The sequence below is a fragment of the Condylostylus longicornis genome, unplaced genomic scaffold, assembly GCF_029603195.1.
Source record: "Condylostylus longicornis isolate FDR11 unplaced genomic scaffold, ASM2960319v2 ptg000017l, whole genome shotgun sequence".
Lineage (NCBI taxonomy): Eukaryota > Metazoa > Arthropoda > Insecta > Diptera > Dolichopodidae > Condylostylus > Condylostylus longicornis.
This window is the reverse complement of record NW_026577986.1, coordinates 163,000-185,210: the sequence shown is the minus strand read 5'-3', so window position 1 is coordinate 185,210 and position 22,211 is coordinate 163,000. Positions and strand designations below refer to the sequence as shown.

Below are 22,211 nucleotides of genomic sequence, written 5' to 3'. Positions count from 1 at the left end.
ACATTTGAAACCCGTGAAGATCTATTAAAATTTTTAAATAGTAATTATTGCACAAATTTTTGTACCAAAAAAAAATTTGAAAAATTATTTAAGCAGTAACTTCTATACCAAATTAGTGATAATATGCAGAGTGTCTTAGAAAGATTTACAAAAATAATATTCTATTGATGGGGAGCTTAAAAATTGACAAAACTTTTGTTCTCAAGTATGTGCCATATCATAATGTTTTCCGGGAAACAAGGATTTTAAGAAAATTCCAGAAAATTTTATTTAGTTAAGTTTTTTGCTTATAATTTTAGTTTCATGAAAGATAGAATCTTCAAACAACTAATTTATGAGAGTGCTAATGGATTGTTTAAAAACAAGAAACACATAATTTGCTTATTTACGTTCTTTTGAAAATGCAAGCATTCTTGCAGCAACTTTGTGAAATTACAATTTTTCTCATTTTTTATTTTTTGTTTTCATAAAAAGCACATGTACTGACAATTTCTTATAAAATTTCATTGAATTTTTAATCTTTCTTCAAATATTAACAAATTTTACAAATTCTAAAAAGCAGCTGATATTTTTAAGAACTTGTATATATGTTGGAAAAAAATATAATTTTAAAATTCTTTTTGTAATACAAAAAATTTTAGAGAAAAATTCCTTTTGTTTTATTTCTTTCGAAGCTTTTTACTATAAACAAAGAATGCCAGGCATTACTGCTCCTCTCTACAGCTTTTCTTAATTTCTTATGAAAAACAATAAAAACTTCAAAATTTTGCTCAAATATTCAATTAATACATTAAAATAAAATATAATCAACTAATTTAATTTTTTTTATTCTAATTTTTAGACGGATTATGGAAAGAGGAGCATCGCAACCATGGCAACAGATATTAGGTGACGTAATTGGAGAAGGACGTTTAGATGGTTCCGCGCTAAGAGATTATTTTCGGCCACTTGAAGAATGGTTAAGAAGTGAAAATTTAAGAAATCAAGAATTTGTCGGCTGGAACTATGACGGTGATTATTGTAAAAGAAGTATTGAAACAGCAAATTTACAAGTTTATGGTGGTTATTACAATAAAGCTGATCGCCTGCACCTTAATTCCATTTTGAATTTAACTTTTATAATTTTAATCTCTTATTTGACATATTTTTTATCATAAATTAACTATAAAATTGCCGAATTTCATTTTTTGCCTATTATTAATTTTTTTATATTACGACCTTTTATAAATTAATGTTTTTTTGTTATAGATTTGTTTGCGTTGAGTTTTTGATTAGTGTTGATTAAAATTTATGTTTAAAAAAAATAAAATTGTAATTATTTTCTTTCTCTAAAATATATAAGGTAAGACCAATTTTTTTCGTTAGCCCTATGACTTTGCGTTCTGTTCATTAAGTAGCATAATTATAAAGAATCTTTCTATTGAATCGATTAGATATCACTAACTAATAATTAATTATGTGAGACACAAGATTATAATATTAAATAGTATTAATATTGTAAATAATAAAATTAGACATAAATTTCATCTTTAATTGCATAGATCAACCATGGTCACAATTTTTAATATTTTACTTCACCAAAACTAAAGACTTCAAATACCATTTCTTAAAATATTCGACAGTGGTTTTTATTATCAAAGAATTACGAAAAGGAACATAATTTTAAAACACTTAAAACTTTCCTTATTTGTTAAAAGAATTTCAATAATCTTTGAGTTCCTCTTGAACTTGAATTCAAAGTTCATGATTTTCAAAATTTAAAGTGCAATTTTTAAAACACCAAAACTGTAAATATAAAAAACAACCACTCCTGAAACTAAAATATTTTAACTATTTTTAGCAAAAATTTTAGGAACAAAAAAAGAACCAGCAAAAACACTTAAATGAAAAATGAAACCTACTACAAAGCGGTAAAGCCTACATTAAAAATTCATTAATTGAAATCGATTTTCTTAATATGTTCACGAAAATATGAAATTCTTTTCATGTAACGCACCAATAAAATGGTAAATTTTTTTTTTGAAATTAATAAAAATGAACTTCTAATCTCTAAAAGTGTACTTGAGCTAAAAACCATAACCAAAACAAAAAAAAAAACTCGGAATTTCAAACAAAAAATCAACACATAAAAATTAGGTTCTTCCGTTTAAAAAATGCGCAATATAATCAGTTAAATGTAATTGAGATTACAGAAAATAAAGAGAAAAAATAAAGTTGGGTCAAACCAATGGTTTGTATTGTAGCACTTTTCCCTTCAACAAGTGAAAATTCTGCTTTTAAATACAGTCTATGTATACCTATAAAAATTATTTTCATTCATATACAAAACTATTACTAGGATTGCATATATTTAGGATGACGCATATATGCAGTCTTTGAAATAAAGCAAAAATTAACATAAAAAGGGGTTAACATAATGCTCGATTTTAAGGGTTAATTGTGTGAGTTAAGAAAAATAATTATATTTTTTAGTGTCACGAAATTTACCGTTAGCTTTTTGCGTTTATAAAAATTTGGAAAAGCTTGCGGTTTCGGAAATATAGGGTGTCACAAATTCAAATTTTACGATTTTCAAGAGGTGATAACTTGAGAGGGGGTGGAGATGGAAAAAAAATTTCTTCTAACGAAATGAACTATTTGTTAATGTCTAAAAGCCTCTAAAATTTCAAAGTTCTAGAATATAGGATCTAGAAGAAAAACGACATCAAAAATTTGGAAAAAAAGGACTTTAGATAACGGTAAATTTCAACGGCCATTTTGTTTTTCTAAAGTTTAACTATAGTATACCGCGCTAGGGGAAGCAAGCCGCTGCCTTTCTGCGTTTGCAAAATTTCAAAAATACTTATGGTTTCATTGCAACAAATATTTAAAAAAGGCCATTTTTAGGGTTTTGGGGGGGTATAACTTCTAGAGGGGGGGAGATAGGTAAAAATTTTGTTCTACGAAAATAAGTTTCTAGTAAAGATCTATGTATATATAAAATTTCAGCTTTCTATCTTCAAGGGTGTAGAAGTTTTGTAAACAGACACACGGACAGACGGACGGACGGACGGACGGACGGACGGACAGACGGACGGTCGGACAGACGGACGGACGGACGGACGGACGGACAGAGTGAAACTAATAAGCACTTTTTTCAAAAAATTTTTTGGAAAAGTGCTAAAAACAGAAAAAAAAATTAGAAAACTACTGAAAATTTTGAAATAAACAAAATTCAAACATACGCGCACATCACATACTTACATGCATGTACACATTTTTGTATCAAATTTGTAATTTTTTTTTTTTGGACAACAAAAATCCATAGGTGAATTAATTTATGCTAGTTTTACGATTATTATTTGTAGAGGGTGTTTATAATTTTTCACAGTTTTAATTTAAAAAAAATTCGGATAAAATCTATTCGCTTATTCTTAAACAATTTCAAATAACATACAAAAATCACATTACACAATAAATATTGCATATTTTTAGGATAACAGAATTTGTTAAATTAAGCGTTAATATCAATGTCGTATTTGACTTCTAATCTGATAAATTAGGAAACATAATGGTTCTTAAAATTGTCAAATGCTTTTTAGAGTGACTTTTTTTACAAAAAATAGTAATAGTGATAATTACAGCACCTAAAATCAATAAAAATCCAAAATTTGAACAATTTCTTATTACATTTTATCAAGGCCTTTAAAATTTGGAAATAGAAATGATTTTTGTGCTATATCTACTGTAACATTAAAGATTTTTTAACATTTAGTAACTTAACTTAAAGCTTTAAATAATGAGGTTAGAGGCATATAAAAAATTAAAATAAGAAAAAATTTTATTTTTCTTAAGTTTGAATGCTTGGTATTCTGAAAGTACATAAAATATAATATAATCACGTGATATGGCTTTCAAACTTTACATTTGTCTTTTCTAAAAGTGTTTATTTGAAGTTTCTATCTTTTTGGCAAGCAGCAAAATAAATTGGGCAAGTATAGAAATTTCGTGAAAATTCTTTAAAATCTCTGAATCTTGGAAACCATTGATTTTTGGTGCCCTAAGTTGTTGTTCATGGGAAATCTTTCATATCACTGTGACAAACTCTTATATATTCAAAGAATTATAAAACGTCTAAATTCATAAACATTAATTACCAATAGCTAAAAAAGTGGACCCTCCTAACCATTCGACTCACACTAGAAAACAATATATTCATTACAAAATTGTAAACACTCTGTATATATACTTGCATATGTACTTTTTTTTATATATATAAATGAAAACATGTTATACTTTACTACTAGTACAGCACATTTTTTAACAAAATAACCAGGGTACCTACTTAAAATTTGGTATGTGTACTGAATTTGAAATTTAAATGCATTTATAATGAACTTTTTTTTTTTGTTTTTAAACTTTTGGCTTTATTTTTCCCAAAAATAAAATAAAAAAAATTGTAATGCAGCAGGGTAACATTTTTTTTCGTTAAATTGATCGCCTGTGGATCGTTTTTTTTTTGTTTTTAATCTATGTATACCATTTTATTTTTGTATAGTGGTTCTTAATCGCTCATTCAACTTTTCTATATATTTACATGCAATCGTAATAAATGTATAATAAAAAAATATACAAAAGTTTGTCACTGTGTGTGTGTGTGTAAAAATTTTCATGTAAAATAAATTAGATGCATCGAGGGGGTGCAATTTGTTATTATGACTTTACGTATAATAAATAATTTCCGTACACTAAAACAACGCGAAATCAAAATAAAGAGGGAAGAAAATAAAGCAGGTTCACGTAGTTTTTGTTTTTAATTTTGATAATGGTAAAATTTTTAGAAACATTAATAAATTTTATGGTCAATTATAGGAAAAATTTAGTATTCCTGATTTTATGTATGTAACTATATGTATGTGTGTAACGTATTCTAGATCTTTTTATATAGAAATTAAAAATTTAAATTCTTATTGAATAAATAAGCTACTTATAAAGCTTGATATGTAACAAAGATAGCAAAACTTAGTTCAAAAAAGGCAAAGTTTTGAAGGACATATAAAAATACTTTAAAATGAGTAAGGGCTCAAAATTTAAATTAAAACGATTTGGAAAAGTTTTTGGAATGTTGTATTGTAGAGTAAAAAATCTTCCAGAGAAGAAATTTTTATCCCATGAAATCTATGAAGTTATTTGTGGTCGAGTAAACTGTGCTAGATTAGGCAAAATATTTTTTCTATCAATACAATTTTGTTATTACAATAAATAATTTTTTTCTTTTTTTTTAACTTACAATCTATAGAAATGTAAGTAAATAAAACCCACTTTTTAGTCTTAATATTCAAAATAAGAAATAAGAAATTACAAAATTTGTAGTGGCAATTGTTAAATAGATATGATACATGCAAATTGCGTAACTGTGCGTCCCGGTAACTCCTTTTAAATGTTGATTGCCGACAATTCGGAAATTGGTTTTTTTGTTTTCGGTTTTTGACTAATTTTTCAAATCGTTCGCATGAATTCTATAATCTAAATACTCTTCGTCTTGCAAGCTTACCTTCTTTACTTTTGGTTTGTTTATTAAGACCCATGTATTGTTATATGTATATTGTATATTGCCTGTTAAAATAGCAATCCCCTTAGTTAAGTTTCTAGTAAAAACTTGTATTGCCGAATGGACGAACGGGAAAAGTGAAGCTAATAAGCACTTTTTATTCAAATTTGGAAATTTCTCAACAGTGTGATTATAAAAAGACTAGCAAAACCACTTAAAGATAAAAAAAATCAAAACTTCAAGAACCATTCCGATTTTTCCCTTGCAAACACTTATTATTAAAATCAACATTTTTCATTATTATTTTATAATGTTCCCCCATATTTGATAAACAATATTTGATAAGTAAATTGTTATGTAACAGAAATTATTAACGCTTTCGATATCATTTTATACATTGAAAAAAATATTTAATATTTAACGAGCTTATAAAATTCTTATCCCAATTAACAGCTAATTTGTAACACAATTTCTCGTCTAACAATAATAAAAAGATCCATTCATTGTTCTCTTTTAAAAAATATTTCCCTAATTTACTTAAAAATAAAATTAGGGGAATAATTCAATAAAAGAAAAAAAAAGAATGAAAAAAATAAAAAAAAAATATAATTATGAATTTCCTTTTCTAAATTTAATAAGCTAAAAAGGACAACGACACCTATAATATATACAGTTAAGGCTGCTATTTGAAATAAAACCAAGAAAAGAAACACAAAAAAAAAATAAGTAAATAGAAACTAAATGAAAAACTTTCACTTAACGAAGCAAGAAAATATTTTAAATGTGTAAAAAAAAATATAAATTAGCATAAAATTTATACTATTTAGCATTTAATTCACTTAAAAATGTTGGAAAGCACAAAAAAAAAATTAAAATTAAAATTTATGAGCACCTCTTTATTAACAACACTACTTACTTAATTTTATACATAACATATAGCAGCTAGTGTACACAAACACATTGCACTGCAATACCCTAATCGTACAAAACATGTTCAAATGTATGTATGTAAGTAAGTAAGGCATGCATAAAAATTTGTACCTTTGCTCCTATATACTTTCACATAGTATTCCCACATGTGTGTATGCAAAAAATCGCAAATGAGGAGAGGAAACTTAAAAATAATAAAAATTAAAAATAGCGAAAAAAAAACAGAATTTGTTCTTTCTAAACCAAAAAATTTTACCGTTGTTTTTTTTTTTTTGGAATATTCAAAAATTTCTTTCTTCTCTTTCTATTTTTCTTTCTTTAATTTCTTCTACTACTACAGTATACTACATTACGAAAAAGAAAAAGAATATGAAAATAAAACAAAAAGGAAAAGAAAAAGAGAAATGAAAACTTAAAAAATAAATAGAAAATAAAAACATTAAGAATCATAAGAACAGAACAGAAAAAACAACACATGGAAATTACATGAGAACAACAGAACAGAACAATAATTTTCAGTGTTGTCGTGGAATCCACAGTAGGAAGAACAATTTTCAATTCGGATGAAATTTTCTTTCTTTTTTTTTAGAAAAAGAAATGAAATAAAGAAATTCATTTTCTCCGCGCAAGATAATATTAATAGCAGGGAAAAAATTATGTTAATTTAAATTTTCTCTTTATAACATTACAGAAAAAAAATTTTAAAAATATTACCAAATGAATAAATTAAACAAAATTGTTTCCAAATTATTCTTCGCTCCTATACTATAAAATTAAAGATTATAACAATAACTACTGAATATTACTCGTTAAAAATTAATTAACTAAGAATTTATTTTTTGATTAAATAAAAAAAAATATATATAATAAAAAAAAATTGTTGCAATTTAAACCATAAAAAGGATTATATAATATAAATAAATTTTAATATTAAAAATATATATAAAAAAAAATAATAATAATGTTATCAACAAATCAATTAATTAAAAATGATTTAATTATACCACAAATTAATATAATTAATGTGGTATATTTTATTATAATAATATTAAATGTAAATTTAAAAAAAAATTTCATATATTGTTCAGGATCATTATTACCAGTTGTTAATCATAATAATAGTTATAGTAGTTCATTAGTTAAAAGTAGTTTGGGTTTTCCAATGATGCAATTAAATGATGATCATCATATATGTACAAAAGAAGAGAATTATACAGAAATAATACAAGTACCAGTACAACAACCAGTTAGAATTCGTACACAAACATGGTGTTTTGAGGTACCACCAAGATGTTCAAATTATCGTACAGAAATACGTGAAGTAATTAAAGTTGAGGTAAGAAATTAATATATCATATTATAAGTATGTTATAATGCAGAGGTGGAGAACCGTTTTACCCACGGAAGCCAAATTTAAAATAAGAAGAACTAAAGAGGCCGCATAAGTTTTAATACCCGTAAATGTAGCTTTTATACAGTTATTGCTGTGCAAATTCAAATTTTTTTTTAAATTTTGAAGTCAATATTTTTTTAATAGCATATACAAATATTAATAAAATTAAATTAATATAACAAAAAATCAATTAATTTAAAAGTAAATAATTAAACATAAATAACAAAAGAACAGCTTAAAAATTAATTATTTAAAAAATTTAATTCATTTTGATATTTGCATTTGCTTTTAACTTGTAAGTAATTGAATATTTAAAGAGCATACAGGTACAAAAGGCGGCGAGACGGGGCCATTCAAAAACTCTTAGAGGCCACGTATGGCCACAAGTTCTCCACCCCTGTTACAATGTATATAATATATCTATCGTATATGTAGAATAAAACTAACATTTTAGTTTATATATTTATAAAAAATTAAAAATCCGAGATTTTTATTGTGAAAGTTCACTATAATATTTTTATGGTATTTTAGAAAAATGTCATATTTTGATTATTTATTATTAAAAATTAATTTTTTTTTTAAATTTTTATGCATATAATTAGTTTTCGAAAACTATTTATATGCAATAAATTGCATATAAATAGTTTTCGTCAAATTTGAACTGATTAAATTTCCATAAGTGAGTAAATTGATAAATGGCTTTATGAAATCCAAAAATATTATCGCATTACTTAAATTGGCCGATAAAGAAGCGAGCGTTCCTTGTTACCATTACTTGTTAATTGTTTGTTGCTGTATATTTCGTATTGTGTCAGTGCTGTTATAAAGGTACGATAAAAGTCGTACGTATAAGTAGTCATTTTATAAAATATTAATTCATTTTTAAAATATTACGCTGTTTTAATGAAACAGCTTTAATGAAACAACAGTGCTACAATTAATAGTTGTTATTAAAATTAAATTAATAAGGATTAAATTTTTGTTACATAATAATGATTATTATTGTTATATGTACATTTTTCACGCCACAATTACTGCGACTGTCATTAACACAAGTAATAAAAAATATTTAATTTCCTTATGAAATTTACTGATAAATGTATAAAAAATGCTGTAATACGGCGTTGCTTCATACAATAAAATATTCTTATACATTGAACATTCTTAATTGGATTTTGAATTTTTCTTAATTGATACTTTATACAATTTTATATAATTGTTCATAATTTTTATTCATAAATCAAGAATATTTCGTTTTATTTCGGAAAAAATAATGTTAATTGCAAGTAAATGTGTACTTTATTACTGGTACGAGTAATTTAAGTAAGTACCACATAAATTTATAAGTAACTTGGTTGAAATTTTGCGCAATACAATATAGTAATAGAACGGCGTACTATAGTAAAAGGTATAATTAAATAATATTAAGAGTCGTCTTAGTAATTCTATTAACAATTCCTTCATAACCTCGAAAAAGTCGGGCTACAATACTGAAATTTTGAACTTTGAAAATTGAACTTTCTAATATGGCAAAAGAACTTTATCGAAATTGTTATCGAAGTTGTTATGGCAGTTGCAATATAACATAGATAATAATTTTGTTAAAATCTATAAATCTATATACTACACTGCTCTGATTGCATAAATTCAAGTTATATATATTCATTAGTCAAAGTCGAAGTGATCTCATTTATTCCCCACAGATTTCACATCGCTAACTTTGTCTATTTTCATGCTATTCATATTCTCTTCGAAAAAAATTTTTATTGTAGTAGAAATTTTTACAAGCAGCATTAAAAGGTAATAAGTATCATGTGTTTTCTCAAGCACAACATCAGATTTGAAAGCCATATTGAACATATGAGCTATTAAACGCATTTTAGCAATTTGAAATTTTAATTTTTCAATATAGAAACTTCAACACTTAAATGGAAACAGAAATGATAAAAAGTGAAAATAAATTCTTGAAGGACACATTTTATGTGTATAAATACACGCGCTATAGTAAAAAATTATAAAATATTAAAAAAATTTTACATGTCAAAAATAAAAGGTCAAAAATTTTTTAACTACGCCACACATAACCCACAAGTATCCCACATAATATATTTTCTCATTATAAGTTTACATAATTAAAAATGTCATTTAAATAGTTTATGGGCTCCATATTATACCGTTTTGAATAAAATCTTGCATCCAGAAAACAAATCCTTATACTTTTTTATATCAAAGCAATCTAACAACGTTGGCAGATTTCTTGGCAAGTAACTTAAAATATGTATGTAAATATTCACGCGAAATATTTTCTCCAATTTCATACCCATACAAAAATATTACACACGTACATACATACAAGGTTACAAGTTCACAAAAGTTCTATAATAATTACAAAACGAGAAAGCAAAAACAAAAAAAAAATTAAGCCCCTTTAATAGGAGAAATTTAATTTTTTTTCAGCAGCGCTGATCTTTCCTTTGTGATAAAAAAAAAATTATTTTTTTGTTTTACTATTTTTTTTACCCTTTCTTGGCTTTCAGTGCATAAATATTTTTTTTTTTTTGTAAGATTTAATGATCCTTATCAAGCATATAAGAAAGAGAAAATGAAAAAGCAAAAATTAAAAGAGAATAAAAAAAAAACTTTGAATAATTTTCTCTCTATAAATTTTTTTTTTCTCTTACATTTCAACCCCACATATAAGTATCGTATACGATAATAAAGAAAAATTTTATTTTTAACCCTCTTATTTAGGACATCATTTTTCGGTTCAAAAACCTTTTTCGCAAAAAAAAAAAAAAAATTAAAAATAAAACAAAAAAAGAACAAAAACGAAACGTAATAATCCTTAAAAATAGAGAAGGAAACAAATTTTTCTTCTGCATATCTTTTTTCAAAGTCTTCAACTCTTCAACCTTTTTCTCCTTGGTTTTTTTCATTTTTCATATAACCCTTAAAGGGGGAAAGAATCCATCTATCAGTTCGTCTTATTTTTCTACTTTTTCTTCATTGTTTTGTTGTTTTGCTTTTTTGAAAAATACCTGCATATTAATTTCATGTCTATAATTATTTTAATTCTTATGAAGCCTAATTAACTCCTTTATTTTAAAATGCTAAAGAATATATTTCATATTACTTGCTATTATGATAGCATATGTGTGTACACATATTTGTACAAAATGTTCATTTATATGTGCATTATGTGAATTCCTTGAAATACTTTCATAAAAATTCTTATATGCATTTCCATTTTCTTTCTTTTGGAACATATACGAATATTTACTTTAGAAATTTTTTTATTATTATTATTCTTAATATTTTAGTATTTTTGGTATTCTATTTCAAGAAACAAACAAAAAAAAAAACAACTAAAAAGAAGTGAGCTAATCTATATTGAAATCTAACAACCCTAAGGTGCCGGTTAAAAATAGTGCATGGAAATAATTTCCATTTAAATTGAAAATAAGAAGCTTATTATATAATAGGTTTGAGTATACAAAAAAAAGAAGAGTTCTTCGGTACTATAAAAGAGTACTTTCTTATGTATTGAATGAAATTAAAACTTATTGGAATTCTTTACAAATTGGAGATTATGTTTGAGCATATTAAAAATTCCGAATTTTAACAAGGGTTGTACTTCTTATTTATTATAAAGGTATTTACAATTTTTTGATTGCATATTAAAGTTATTCCTTTACAATTCTGCAAGGATCTTTAAAATTGCAAGTCAATAGCGAAAAAATTTAATTCTAATTCAAAGATTATAAATATAAAATTTATGGCTATTTTTGACCAATAAAAATTCCTGCAATGAAATATTACCTTTTCTTTTATGTATTGTGAAGATGAAGGATAAGAAATCAATTATTTTACTGCTTACTAAGAATGCGATATAATTATGTTTTAGAATTATTAACCAAATAGACTTGGTTCTGCTATTCTTTTAATACTTATATCGAACTAAAATTAGTTGTAAAAAAATTAATTTGTTTTAATAACTCTATATGGAGAAAGTACGTCGATATTCGCAATACAATACAAATGCAATCAAGTCAGAATTACTCCATTTAACGCATATATTTTGTATAAAACTACTCTTCCGAACATGTAAGCTGATTGAGATAAAAAATGAGCATCGATTTTGTGTTATTAACTCATTTGATCACGAGTTTTTTTCTATGTTTTTAAAAAAAATTGTCTATTACTCTTCAGTTTAACATTTAATTAATAAATAATCCCCCTTATATGTAATATATGTATATGTATATGTGCACAAAATTAAATGAACATACTGAAACCGAAACAAAAGAACTAGTAAAAGTGCATTGTCGCATTTAAAATGTCTAAAGTAAAGAGAATGTATTTTTTATATTTTAAATAAATTATACGATAATTTAAAATGGAATAAAAAATTTAGTATACCCTTAAGAATTTTTTAATATGGGTTACAATACAACAAAAAACATAAACAGTAGAAAAATAAACGGAAAAGAAATAGGGATTTAAAGGAATTTTGTTTCTGTTTTGAAATCTTAGTGCCGAAAAAAATTGTTTCTTGGTTCTATATTTTTTGCATGAACCTGGATTCCATGTTATGCATCTATACACCATATTATATGCTTCTTAAACATGAACATGTAGGTAAAGTTGCATTTATATTGCATTATGTAACACAAAGTATGCATTCTTAAAACAAAAATTTAGAAAAAGAAAAAAACGAAGAGAAATTCAAAACTGCTTGAAATAATTTTTAACCCATTTAATATAAAGGGTAAAAATTTCTCCCGTGTTTGTTGTTTTATGCATCTGTAAAATTCATTTGAATTGAAATCGGCTAGGATGGGCTGATTTGATGAACTTCCTATTACGTTTTAGGTTTTTCCTTACAATTTTTCATTTAACTCTGAAATTATTTTCATTTTATACTTTTATAATGTTTTTATGTGTGTTATCGAAGAAATTATTTGTATGAATAAAAAAAAGAGGAAAAATAGGTACACAAAGAGACGAACATTGTTATTGTGATTTTATTTTATCTTTTTTCTTTTGCATTTCCTTTGAAAATTTCCTTTGAAAACACTGTAGCTTTTGTTTTATTTAATTTTATCATCACTTGTCATTGTTATGTATGTATATATAATTATGTAAGAATAGGTATGTATGTTAATGTGTAAATATATTTAATGTTATTTGTAAAGTAAAATTTATGATGAATTTGAAGTCCACTTAGAAGATATTTTATGTTTTAGAAGTATAATAAATTTATGCTACTTGGGTATTGTTGTTAAGAAAAAAAAAAACTTACATTGTGCGTTCAAATTGAAATAAAAGAATAGCCCGGTTTTCTTCGCGAAAGGAATGTGATGATATTTTAAAAATGTTTCACATATTAAAAGTCTAGTATATAGCAGGAATACTTGACAAAGATCAAATCTTTTAAGATGAAAGGTATACGTTCGTACGTGCAATTATACTATATAGTATAATAATGTATGTACTTGCGAATAAAAAAATAATGTCATATCTACATAATGGTACAATGTATACTTAAGAAAATGTTATTCATGATATGGTTTATATACGCTTGGTATGTATATAGGCAAATCAAATATATAGGACGCATATTATACTTTTATATTATTTAAATTATAAAATATTTGTTTATTAAATGCGTAACAATTTTGTAAAAAATTTTAAAGTTTAAAAAACAAACTTTTAGAGTACAATATTTGCAAGAGTATAATTATTGCAAGCATGTACATACAAACATAATATTATGAATTTATTAAGACAGAAATTGTAATATCTGGATAAAAGGAACTAAATATTTTTTCCATACATAATAGAATCTCATCTATTCAGCTTCATATATCTATTACATTTATTTTACTGTTTTTTATTTTAGTTATAGTTTTTTAAGAAATAAAATTAGGACCTTTTACGTATTTCATAAACGATACAGGAACTTTAAGAACATAACAATTTTTTCTAAAAAATCAACAAGAAATTGCAAAGAAAAACGTGTACTTACACAAAGAAATTTCCAATTGAATTTTTTGCAACTGCGAAAGGCAAAGAAATTTTTAGTAGAGTAAAACTCAAATTATTAACAGAATTCAAAGGGCATTCAATGGGTTGCGAAAATCTAAACTGTAAGTATTGCTCCATGATAAACTGCAAGTATTACTCCATCTGAGATTTACTAAATTTTCTTTCAGTTTCATGTTTACAAAATCATATTAACGAATACAAAGTAAATGAATTTTTCCCCGGCATTCTAACGACTGATTGATTTTAGAGTCGTAGAATTTTCAGGTAATTCCAAATTTTTAGCTGTAATTTGAATTTTCAAGTAATTCATATTAGACTCGATTATAATTTTAACATAACTTTGCTCAATGCATGCGTTAGTATAGTGCCTATATTAATTATGGCACTTACTTGCTCTAGTTTTACATCAAAATATTTTAATATAAAATAAAATTTTCATCATCTAGTTTTTGTATACCAATAATTTATTTTTTATACTCAAAACAGTTTTTCAAAAGCATATTATTGTATTACATACGTATACAAGAATCTACAAATATTTGAGCTTCCAGCTCTAAGCTGCTTTTCTAATAGTGTTCATACCAACACTTACGTAAGTTTAAATCAGATATTTGTATTTTTGTTATATAAAATTTATTCTATTATTATTTTTTAAATTATGTATAATTAATCTGTAATTCCTATAGTAGACAAGCATTTATCAGCAAACTTATATATAAGTCTTACGTACTCGTATGACATACAAGAGGATTATTTGGTATATAGATAAAAAAAGAAATCTGAATAAAAGTAAATTTTTTGGAAAATAAATTTTTGTCTACGTATACTCAATTACCGTTAAAACTAAACCATAAAAAAAAGGTAAAAATTAAATTTTTCAAAAAATAAAAAAAAAATAAAACTCTTTTCTTTTTTCCTTTGGTTTTTTCTCTTTTGTTGCATTGTTGATAATCACTCTGTTCAACTACTATTGATACGATATGTTGATGGAAGAAAAAAACACACCAACATTGTTTTTACACATTTTCATATATACGAGTACAAAACAATAGAATTTTATTTTTACATTATTTTTTAAGCACAATATTAAATATTTTTTCACTTTTAATTTTATTTCTTAACTTTCTTTCACATTAAACCTAAATCTAACTAACATACCTATTATACCTATACATATATGTGCATTTAATAATATATACTTACTCTCATATCGCATATAAGTATGGTTGAATAACACTAACAGTTTTTCTATTACAAGGATAATGCATAAATGAAGAGCGTAAAGTGAAGAAAAAATTTTTGAGGATTTTGCTATATTTTCTTCTTATACTTGTTTTTATTATTCTTATAATTCTTATTATTGTTATTATTATTATTGTTATCCTTTTGTTCTTTTCCATATATAAATAGAGGTAGATTTTGTATTGTATTTTTTCTTATATTTTTATTTTTGCACTCTGAACTAAACCCTTCAGAATAATGAAGTGCACTGAACTTTTTTTAGTTTAAGCATATAGCAATAATAACAACAACAACAATAATAATAAAAGCAATAATAATAATACAAAATAAATATAAGAAAAACATTTTTAAAAATATAAGGAACAAAATAAATTTTCTAACTTTCTTCTATATGCAAAACAAAAAAGAAAAAAACTATTCTAACTCGTATATTTTTTACCTGTTTCAATTCTCGTCAATCCTCTATATTATACCTATATGGTTTTGCTTACCCTTAAAATATCGTCGTATATAATTTATAATAGATAGGCAGGTGTACCCCAAAATGGTTACCTATGGATAAAATAAAAAGAATCTATAGAAAGTGTTATATATACAAGTGTTATACATAATATTGTATAATAAATTTCTATTATAATAAAATAAAAGAAACATAGAAAAGCAAAATAATAAGAGAAGAAAATAAGAAATGAGTTACAGGCATAATAATTGTAGGCTTACATGGAAATTTGAACACTTATTATCGTTTTGGAAGTAATAAAATTTTACATAATGCGATATACATTTGCATACATACTGACATAAGTATACATATATAGAAATTTTAAATTTATAATCTTTTTTTTTTGTGATTTATTGTTTTAATTTTGTTTTTTTTGTTGTAAAAACTTTATTTAGTTGTGAAAGAACGCAATTTGCATATTTTATAGTGTTAATATTGCTTAAAATGTCCTTGATGATGGAAAAATAATTTACTTGATTTTTCTATTGTGTATAACTATTATAGGCATGTTCATACATAATATTTTATGTATTTTAAATAAAAAGAAAAAGAAAAAAACAAAAAAGTAAACTTTTTTTTTTCTGATTATTTTAGAACTCTATGTAGAGTAGGTCATGTCATATGTAGAATATTAAATGAGGCCTAAAACTTTAAATAATAAACAAACAAAAAAAAATGAGAAAAAAAATTTAAATTTGATTAAAAAAAATTTTAAGGATTATTTTTTTTTTTTGTATAATAAATAAAATAAAACCCCCAAGGTAACCCACTTCTTATGAATTCTCGCACTTTCCCCCGAAAAAAAAATTAAATGCATTCATTAATTTATGCGCTATGAAATAATTCAATACAAATGGGGTGTTTTTTATTGCTGTTTTGTTTTCTAAATAATTTAAAAATAATATTTTTTTTTAAATTAGAAAAAAAAAATTTCAATCGGAAGTAAAAATTGAATTGAATAGGAAGGATAATAAAGAACGAGAAATATTAAAAATGTATTTAAAAACAATAATTTATTGTTCCGTTTTTGTTTCAGTTTTTGTAGGTGTAATAAATCCTTTAGATTAAGGCTACTATACTCGCTATAGTTCCAATATAATTTGTACTATATTGTGTGGTTAGTCATCAAGGAATTGAAATTCATATTTGATTTCAAATATAAAATATTTGATTCAGAACTCAAAAATTTTTAATTCAATTTTACACATTTTGAAGGAATGGACATGATTTTTTTTTATTAGAAAAATATTCTTCATACAAGATTGTAATCACTTTTCAGTGACAATTTCACTATGCATTATTTTATATAACTTGGCCGAAAATAAAATCTAATACTTGAAATGTTTATGAAAATTTTTTTTGAAAATGATATTAGAAACTAATAGTAAATATCTTTGATATTACTATTGCTTCCAATCTAGTCCAAATTAAATATGGTTCATATAGTAATGCGATAAATTTACCTCAATGCGCTTATAAGGAAAGACGGACGAACGCATATGCTAAGACCAAATTAAAATTCTACACTAATCGAATATGTTTCTTAGCATTAAAAATGGAATTACAAATTTGTAATGCCTTTTGATGTTACACTCGTACAGCTATAAATAGAAATTTCGTAAAATGAATAAGGATAATGAGTAATAAAATTAAAAGTTTACTTACAATTTTTGTATTATTTAAATCTCAAAATTAAAATTAATAACATTTATTTTTTCTGTTATTTACGAACTGTTTAAAAATATTTGCCTTAAAAATCTTTTAAGAACCTGTTGCTAACATCTTCCTTAATTTTCCGATCAAAATTAATCCAATTTAAATTATTTAAGAATATTACGAAATTTTGCATATTTTTAGGCAGTGAATTACCAATAAATTTAAATTCTTTAATATGAAGGAGGCTAAAAGTTTCCAAATATTAAAGTAGTCACTTTAATTTCGAATGCCCAAATGAGAGTTTAGGACGCTATTTAATATGATGAGGAAAAACAAATAATATATTTTTTAAGATTTTGCTTAATTATTTAATTCTTTAAAATTAGGTTACGTTTTCAAATGTTTGGCAAAATGAAAAGAAAACCAACCCATAAAAGAACAAAATATTTTTATTATAATATTGTGATTTATTACAAAACTAGACAATAAATGATTTTACCAAAAAACAAAAAATGGTCATTAAAATTCATAAAATTTAATGATCAGGAAAACACGAATTCAATTTATAATAATTTAAATTTGAATAGATTGCCTTCATATTTACTTTAAGAGAATAAACAAGATAGTGCTCTTTTGTTTTTCTGTAAAATGAATATTCCTCTAAGTATTAAATTTAATTAAATTAAAATAAGAGCTAAGATTTTAAATATAAAAAACAAGCAGTAGAACCGAAATCTGAACAATATACCTTTCAGCATCTGAATAGTTCGTTCTTGTACCCAATATTTTCTATTTTCAATAGATTTATTAAGTATATCAAAACTTAGATCTTGACTAGAAACTAAAATAAGTAAAAAATATGAAAAAAAAAAAAAAACTGTCAAGAACTTAAAATTCAATATGTTTTTTTTTCTTATTTTATTTTTTGGATCCCATTTGTACTTGATTTAAATTAATAAAAACAATAAGCCTACAACAAGTACATACTTATACAAGCTAGTTTTGCTATGTGTATATAGTCTTTAGTATAGAAATATATAAAAAAAAGTTTAAAAGATTTCAATCTTTTGCCCTCTTATATTTAATTTGACCCCAAAAAAACAGAGGGGGTTAAGATAAAATTAAAAAGAAAAAATAAAAAATTCACAAATTCAATTTACAATAATCTTTTGTTTTAAATTTTTCTTCTTCTTCCTCGTTCTTCTTCTTTTTCTTCTGTTACAATTTTATAATAAAAAACTTTATTTTACATACACACTATTTACGTTCACATTTGTACACTTGTATGCATACAAAAAGTACCTATAAATTTAAATATCGAGCGACAAATTTTATTACGGTATTATATAAAGAAGTAACTGACGGCAGCAACAACAACTACAACTGTTATATTGTAAGAACGTGAACTCATGATCATATCAATTTTTATTATAAAAAACTTTTCCTTTTTTCTTTTAATTTTTTATTCTTTTAATAACGAATATTGTGTATTTTAAAGATGCCACCGAAATAAAAAAAAAGGCAACAACTACCGTTGTACAATCAATGATCTCATCGTTTTAGATTAACTTAATTAAAGAGATATAGGGTAAGTAAAGAAAAATGGAGCGGGCATTGAAGAAGGGAAAAAAAAAATTTTTTTTATAAAACGCAACTTGTTTTTTTTTTTTTTGTAACAGAACTGTGAATAATGTGATAACTTGAGACTTGATTTGGTTTTTTTACTTATTTATATTGTTATTTGTTATTTTTAATAATTTTTATAAATTTATTTTATTAAATTAATCAAATAATCTGACAGTTAATGTTTCACATGTTAATTCATTCGTTGCTACCATGTACTCGTACTGCTTGTTTGGGTATGTTTAAAATACAACATGTTTTGGACTTTAGTTCAAAATGTATAACAGGATAAGTGGGAATGGTTTTGAGTAAAATTATGCTTCAAAATTTAATAATAATAAGATATGAATTTTAGAAACTTGTGCTTTTCAAAGTAATTTAAAACGACTAAGACTTTTAAGACTTTTCTTGCCGTTACTTTGAATTTAATTATGTAAAATTAACCAATTAATTCCCACATCGGTTAAGTGTCGCCACCATTAATTTTAGGTGTACCTGTGTATAGATTACAAATTATTTTTTGACTTAAAAGCAATACTAAATCTATTTGATGCTTTTGTTTTCATTTCGAAGTATTAGTTTGTTGACATAATCAGAACACAGACTTATTAATGTGAAATCATTCAACAATAGGTTTTAAGCAAAAAGAGAGAGGATTGCTCAAAAGATCCCCTACGCTAAAGCTTTTAATGAAACTCAATTTTTTTGTACTAAACTAATATAGTTAGTGCTCTATCCTTTATAATTCTTTAGTTTTCATTTAATATTTGTTAAATAAAATTTTTAAATATTGACGAAAACAAAATAACTAATAATTTTTTTCTAATCTAATTCAAAATTTACTATAGACACGCTGTCTGCGTTTGCTATACCATTGAATTAAATAATAAAAACCGCTCAAGAGAATTTTAGATTAAGTATGTAACGTATATTTACATAAAATGCCTTGCTGTATTGGATAAATCTATAATCATCCATTTCTTCATAATATTTACATTATGTGTACATATATATGTATAGAGATCGTATATATCTCACTAAGATCGTATGTCATATTGTATAATTTAAAAATAAAATCCAAGACACAACGTTGACCAAATGGTTAATAAAATTATAATTTTTTTGATTTTATTCTTATTTTTTCTCTTCTTGAACATTTATAAATTTTAATAAATGTTCAAGAAGAGAATTTTAATAAATGTTCAAGAAATTAAAATTTTAATATATAAGTATAATTTCGCATATAAAATGAAAATAAACGAAGAATGTGTACCCTATAGTATGTACACAAATTCATTTACCTACTTATAGTTAATTAACTGTATATATATACACTGTGTTGTGATAAGAAGCTTATTAGTATGTACAAAACATGGTGTATAACAGATTATCAAATTTTTTTTATATTAAACACTTTATTTTATAATATTCTTAATATTGTGTAATATTTTATAAGTCTGACCAGCTCTGACTTTCAAAATACAAATGATAAAAAAGAAATATTTATAAAATTATGATTGTCAGTATAATTGTCATAAAAATCATTGATATTTTGATGGCACTTCAAATTCCTGTTTATTATATAAAAAAGAAGAAAAATGAAGCACCAGTGCTTTGTTTACAGTTTCGTGTCTCGAATTTCGGTTACATAACAATTGGAATACAAAAAATCAATAGTTGCTTTGAAATTTCCATGAACGCATATGCTAAAATAATAGGGTTAGGGGCATTTTATAAATGGAGCCTATTGGAAATTTAAATGTTGTAATTGATTTTACAGTCAGTTGCTAAAATGACCTTGCTAAATGTAGAATACAATGTCACACTTTTAGTTGAGAGTGGTACCTTCAAAAGTAACATGTCCAATAAATTGCTAAAAATTTATATCCTACAGAATGATAATAAAAATAATTCTACAGAAAACCGTAGTTTGTAATTTGTATTTACAGGAATGCATACGTACATAGAGGAAGTGAGCATAGAACTTATTGCGTATTTGAATGATAACACAGAATTTTTTTGCAAAAATATAGTGTTGTTGTGGCAAATAAAATTTTTAATTTTAAAAAATTTCCAAAAAATTTATTTAAGTTTTTTTCAGCAATTGTTGCAGCCCTTTTTTCAGCTTAATGACATTTAAACAATTCTTTAATTTTTTCTTTAGGATTGCAACACAATATCTTATATAAAGGATATCGCTCTTTGCTTATACTTCAGCGACAAACACTAAGTTGCAGAGAAGAGAATTTTTAATGGTACATTTTTGCTATATGTTGCAAATTAATTTTTCTGCTGTAATTTGGATGTCAGAGATGCTTTTATATTATATTATTTAATAATATTGTAAACTTTTATACATACCCTACATAAAAATCATATTGTGAGAAACTTTGACTATGTAAGTACCAATATTTGTATAAAGATGTATAGAGAATAAATACTTTGTATCACACTTAAACGGCAAACGAACTTAAACGTAAATGTGTAGTATAAAACTACGTATACGTATATGACGTATGTAATCATAAACGATGATGTAAATGCTGCTCAATTTTGTTGGAACGCATCATATACTATAATATTATGTATAGAAAACAAGTAAATACATAATATGTAGAAAAAGTATATAAGTAAATATTTAGTGAGAGGGTGCTGTATATTTATAATAATATAAATTCAAAAGTAGTGGACAGGAAATTTCAATAATTCAACTTCATTAGAGTTACACATTTCAAATTATATGCAGCATATTTACGCATACTGTGTTTACATTCATACACATTATATACATTTTAACATAGAAGAACGTGAAAATTGAATAAAGCCATGCTATAATGTTGCAGGAAAATTATATTTGTTCTTTCAGAATGTAAAAATGAAAAAAAAATTGTTCATTCACTTTCATCAATTATATCATTAATTTGTAACCTTACACTCTTATGTATTACATGGTACAGACCAATGTATAAAATGTGCACTGTTTCATTGTATTATATCAAAAGTTTAGTGACCATAATATTCCTATATTCATATATATGTGTATAATTTTTATATATAAATTGACTTGTTGCGGTTTAGCATTTAAAACAAGAAAATACAAAAGCTTAATAGGCACATCAATTTGAAATGTACTTATTTTTAGGAAAATATCATTTTGATATTACTTAGGTACTTATACACAATGATGAATAAATTGATGTTGATGATGTTGACGATTCGTGGTTTCCTATATTGTTCTTTTTAATAAATTGCTTTGACTATTTATAGGTTTCTTGTTTTTGTATTTG

The 22,211-nt window shown here is 24.4% G+C and overlaps 2 protein-coding genes across 3 annotated transcripts in view; both read left to right on the top strand.

The window, feature by feature from the left end:
• LOC129606136 (angiotensin-converting enzyme-like) overlaps positions 1 to 1,293 on the top strand; it is a 46,300-nt gene extending 45,007 nt beyond the window's left edge. For both annotated transcript variants that reach the window (XM_055516255.1, XM_055516254.1), the window contains exon 3: positions 842 to 1,293. In XM_055516255.1, coding sequence (XP_055372230.1) covers positions 842 to 1,157 — 316 coding nt within the window. In that variant the 3' untranslated portion in view covers positions 1,158 to 1,293. The remainder of the gene's footprint in view (positions 1 to 841) is intronic.
• Positions 1,294 to 7,411: 6,118 nt separating this feature from the next.
• Positions 7,412 to 22,211, top strand: part of LOC129606014 (uncharacterized) — a 32,885-nt gene continuing 18,085 nt past the window's right edge. The window contains exon 1 of the mRNA XM_055516063.1: positions 7,412 to 7,796. Within this exon, the coding sequence (XP_055372038.1) occupies positions 7,422 to 7,796 (375 nt within the window). The 5' untranslated portion in view covers positions 7,412 to 7,421. The remainder of the gene's footprint in view (positions 7,797 to 22,211) is intronic.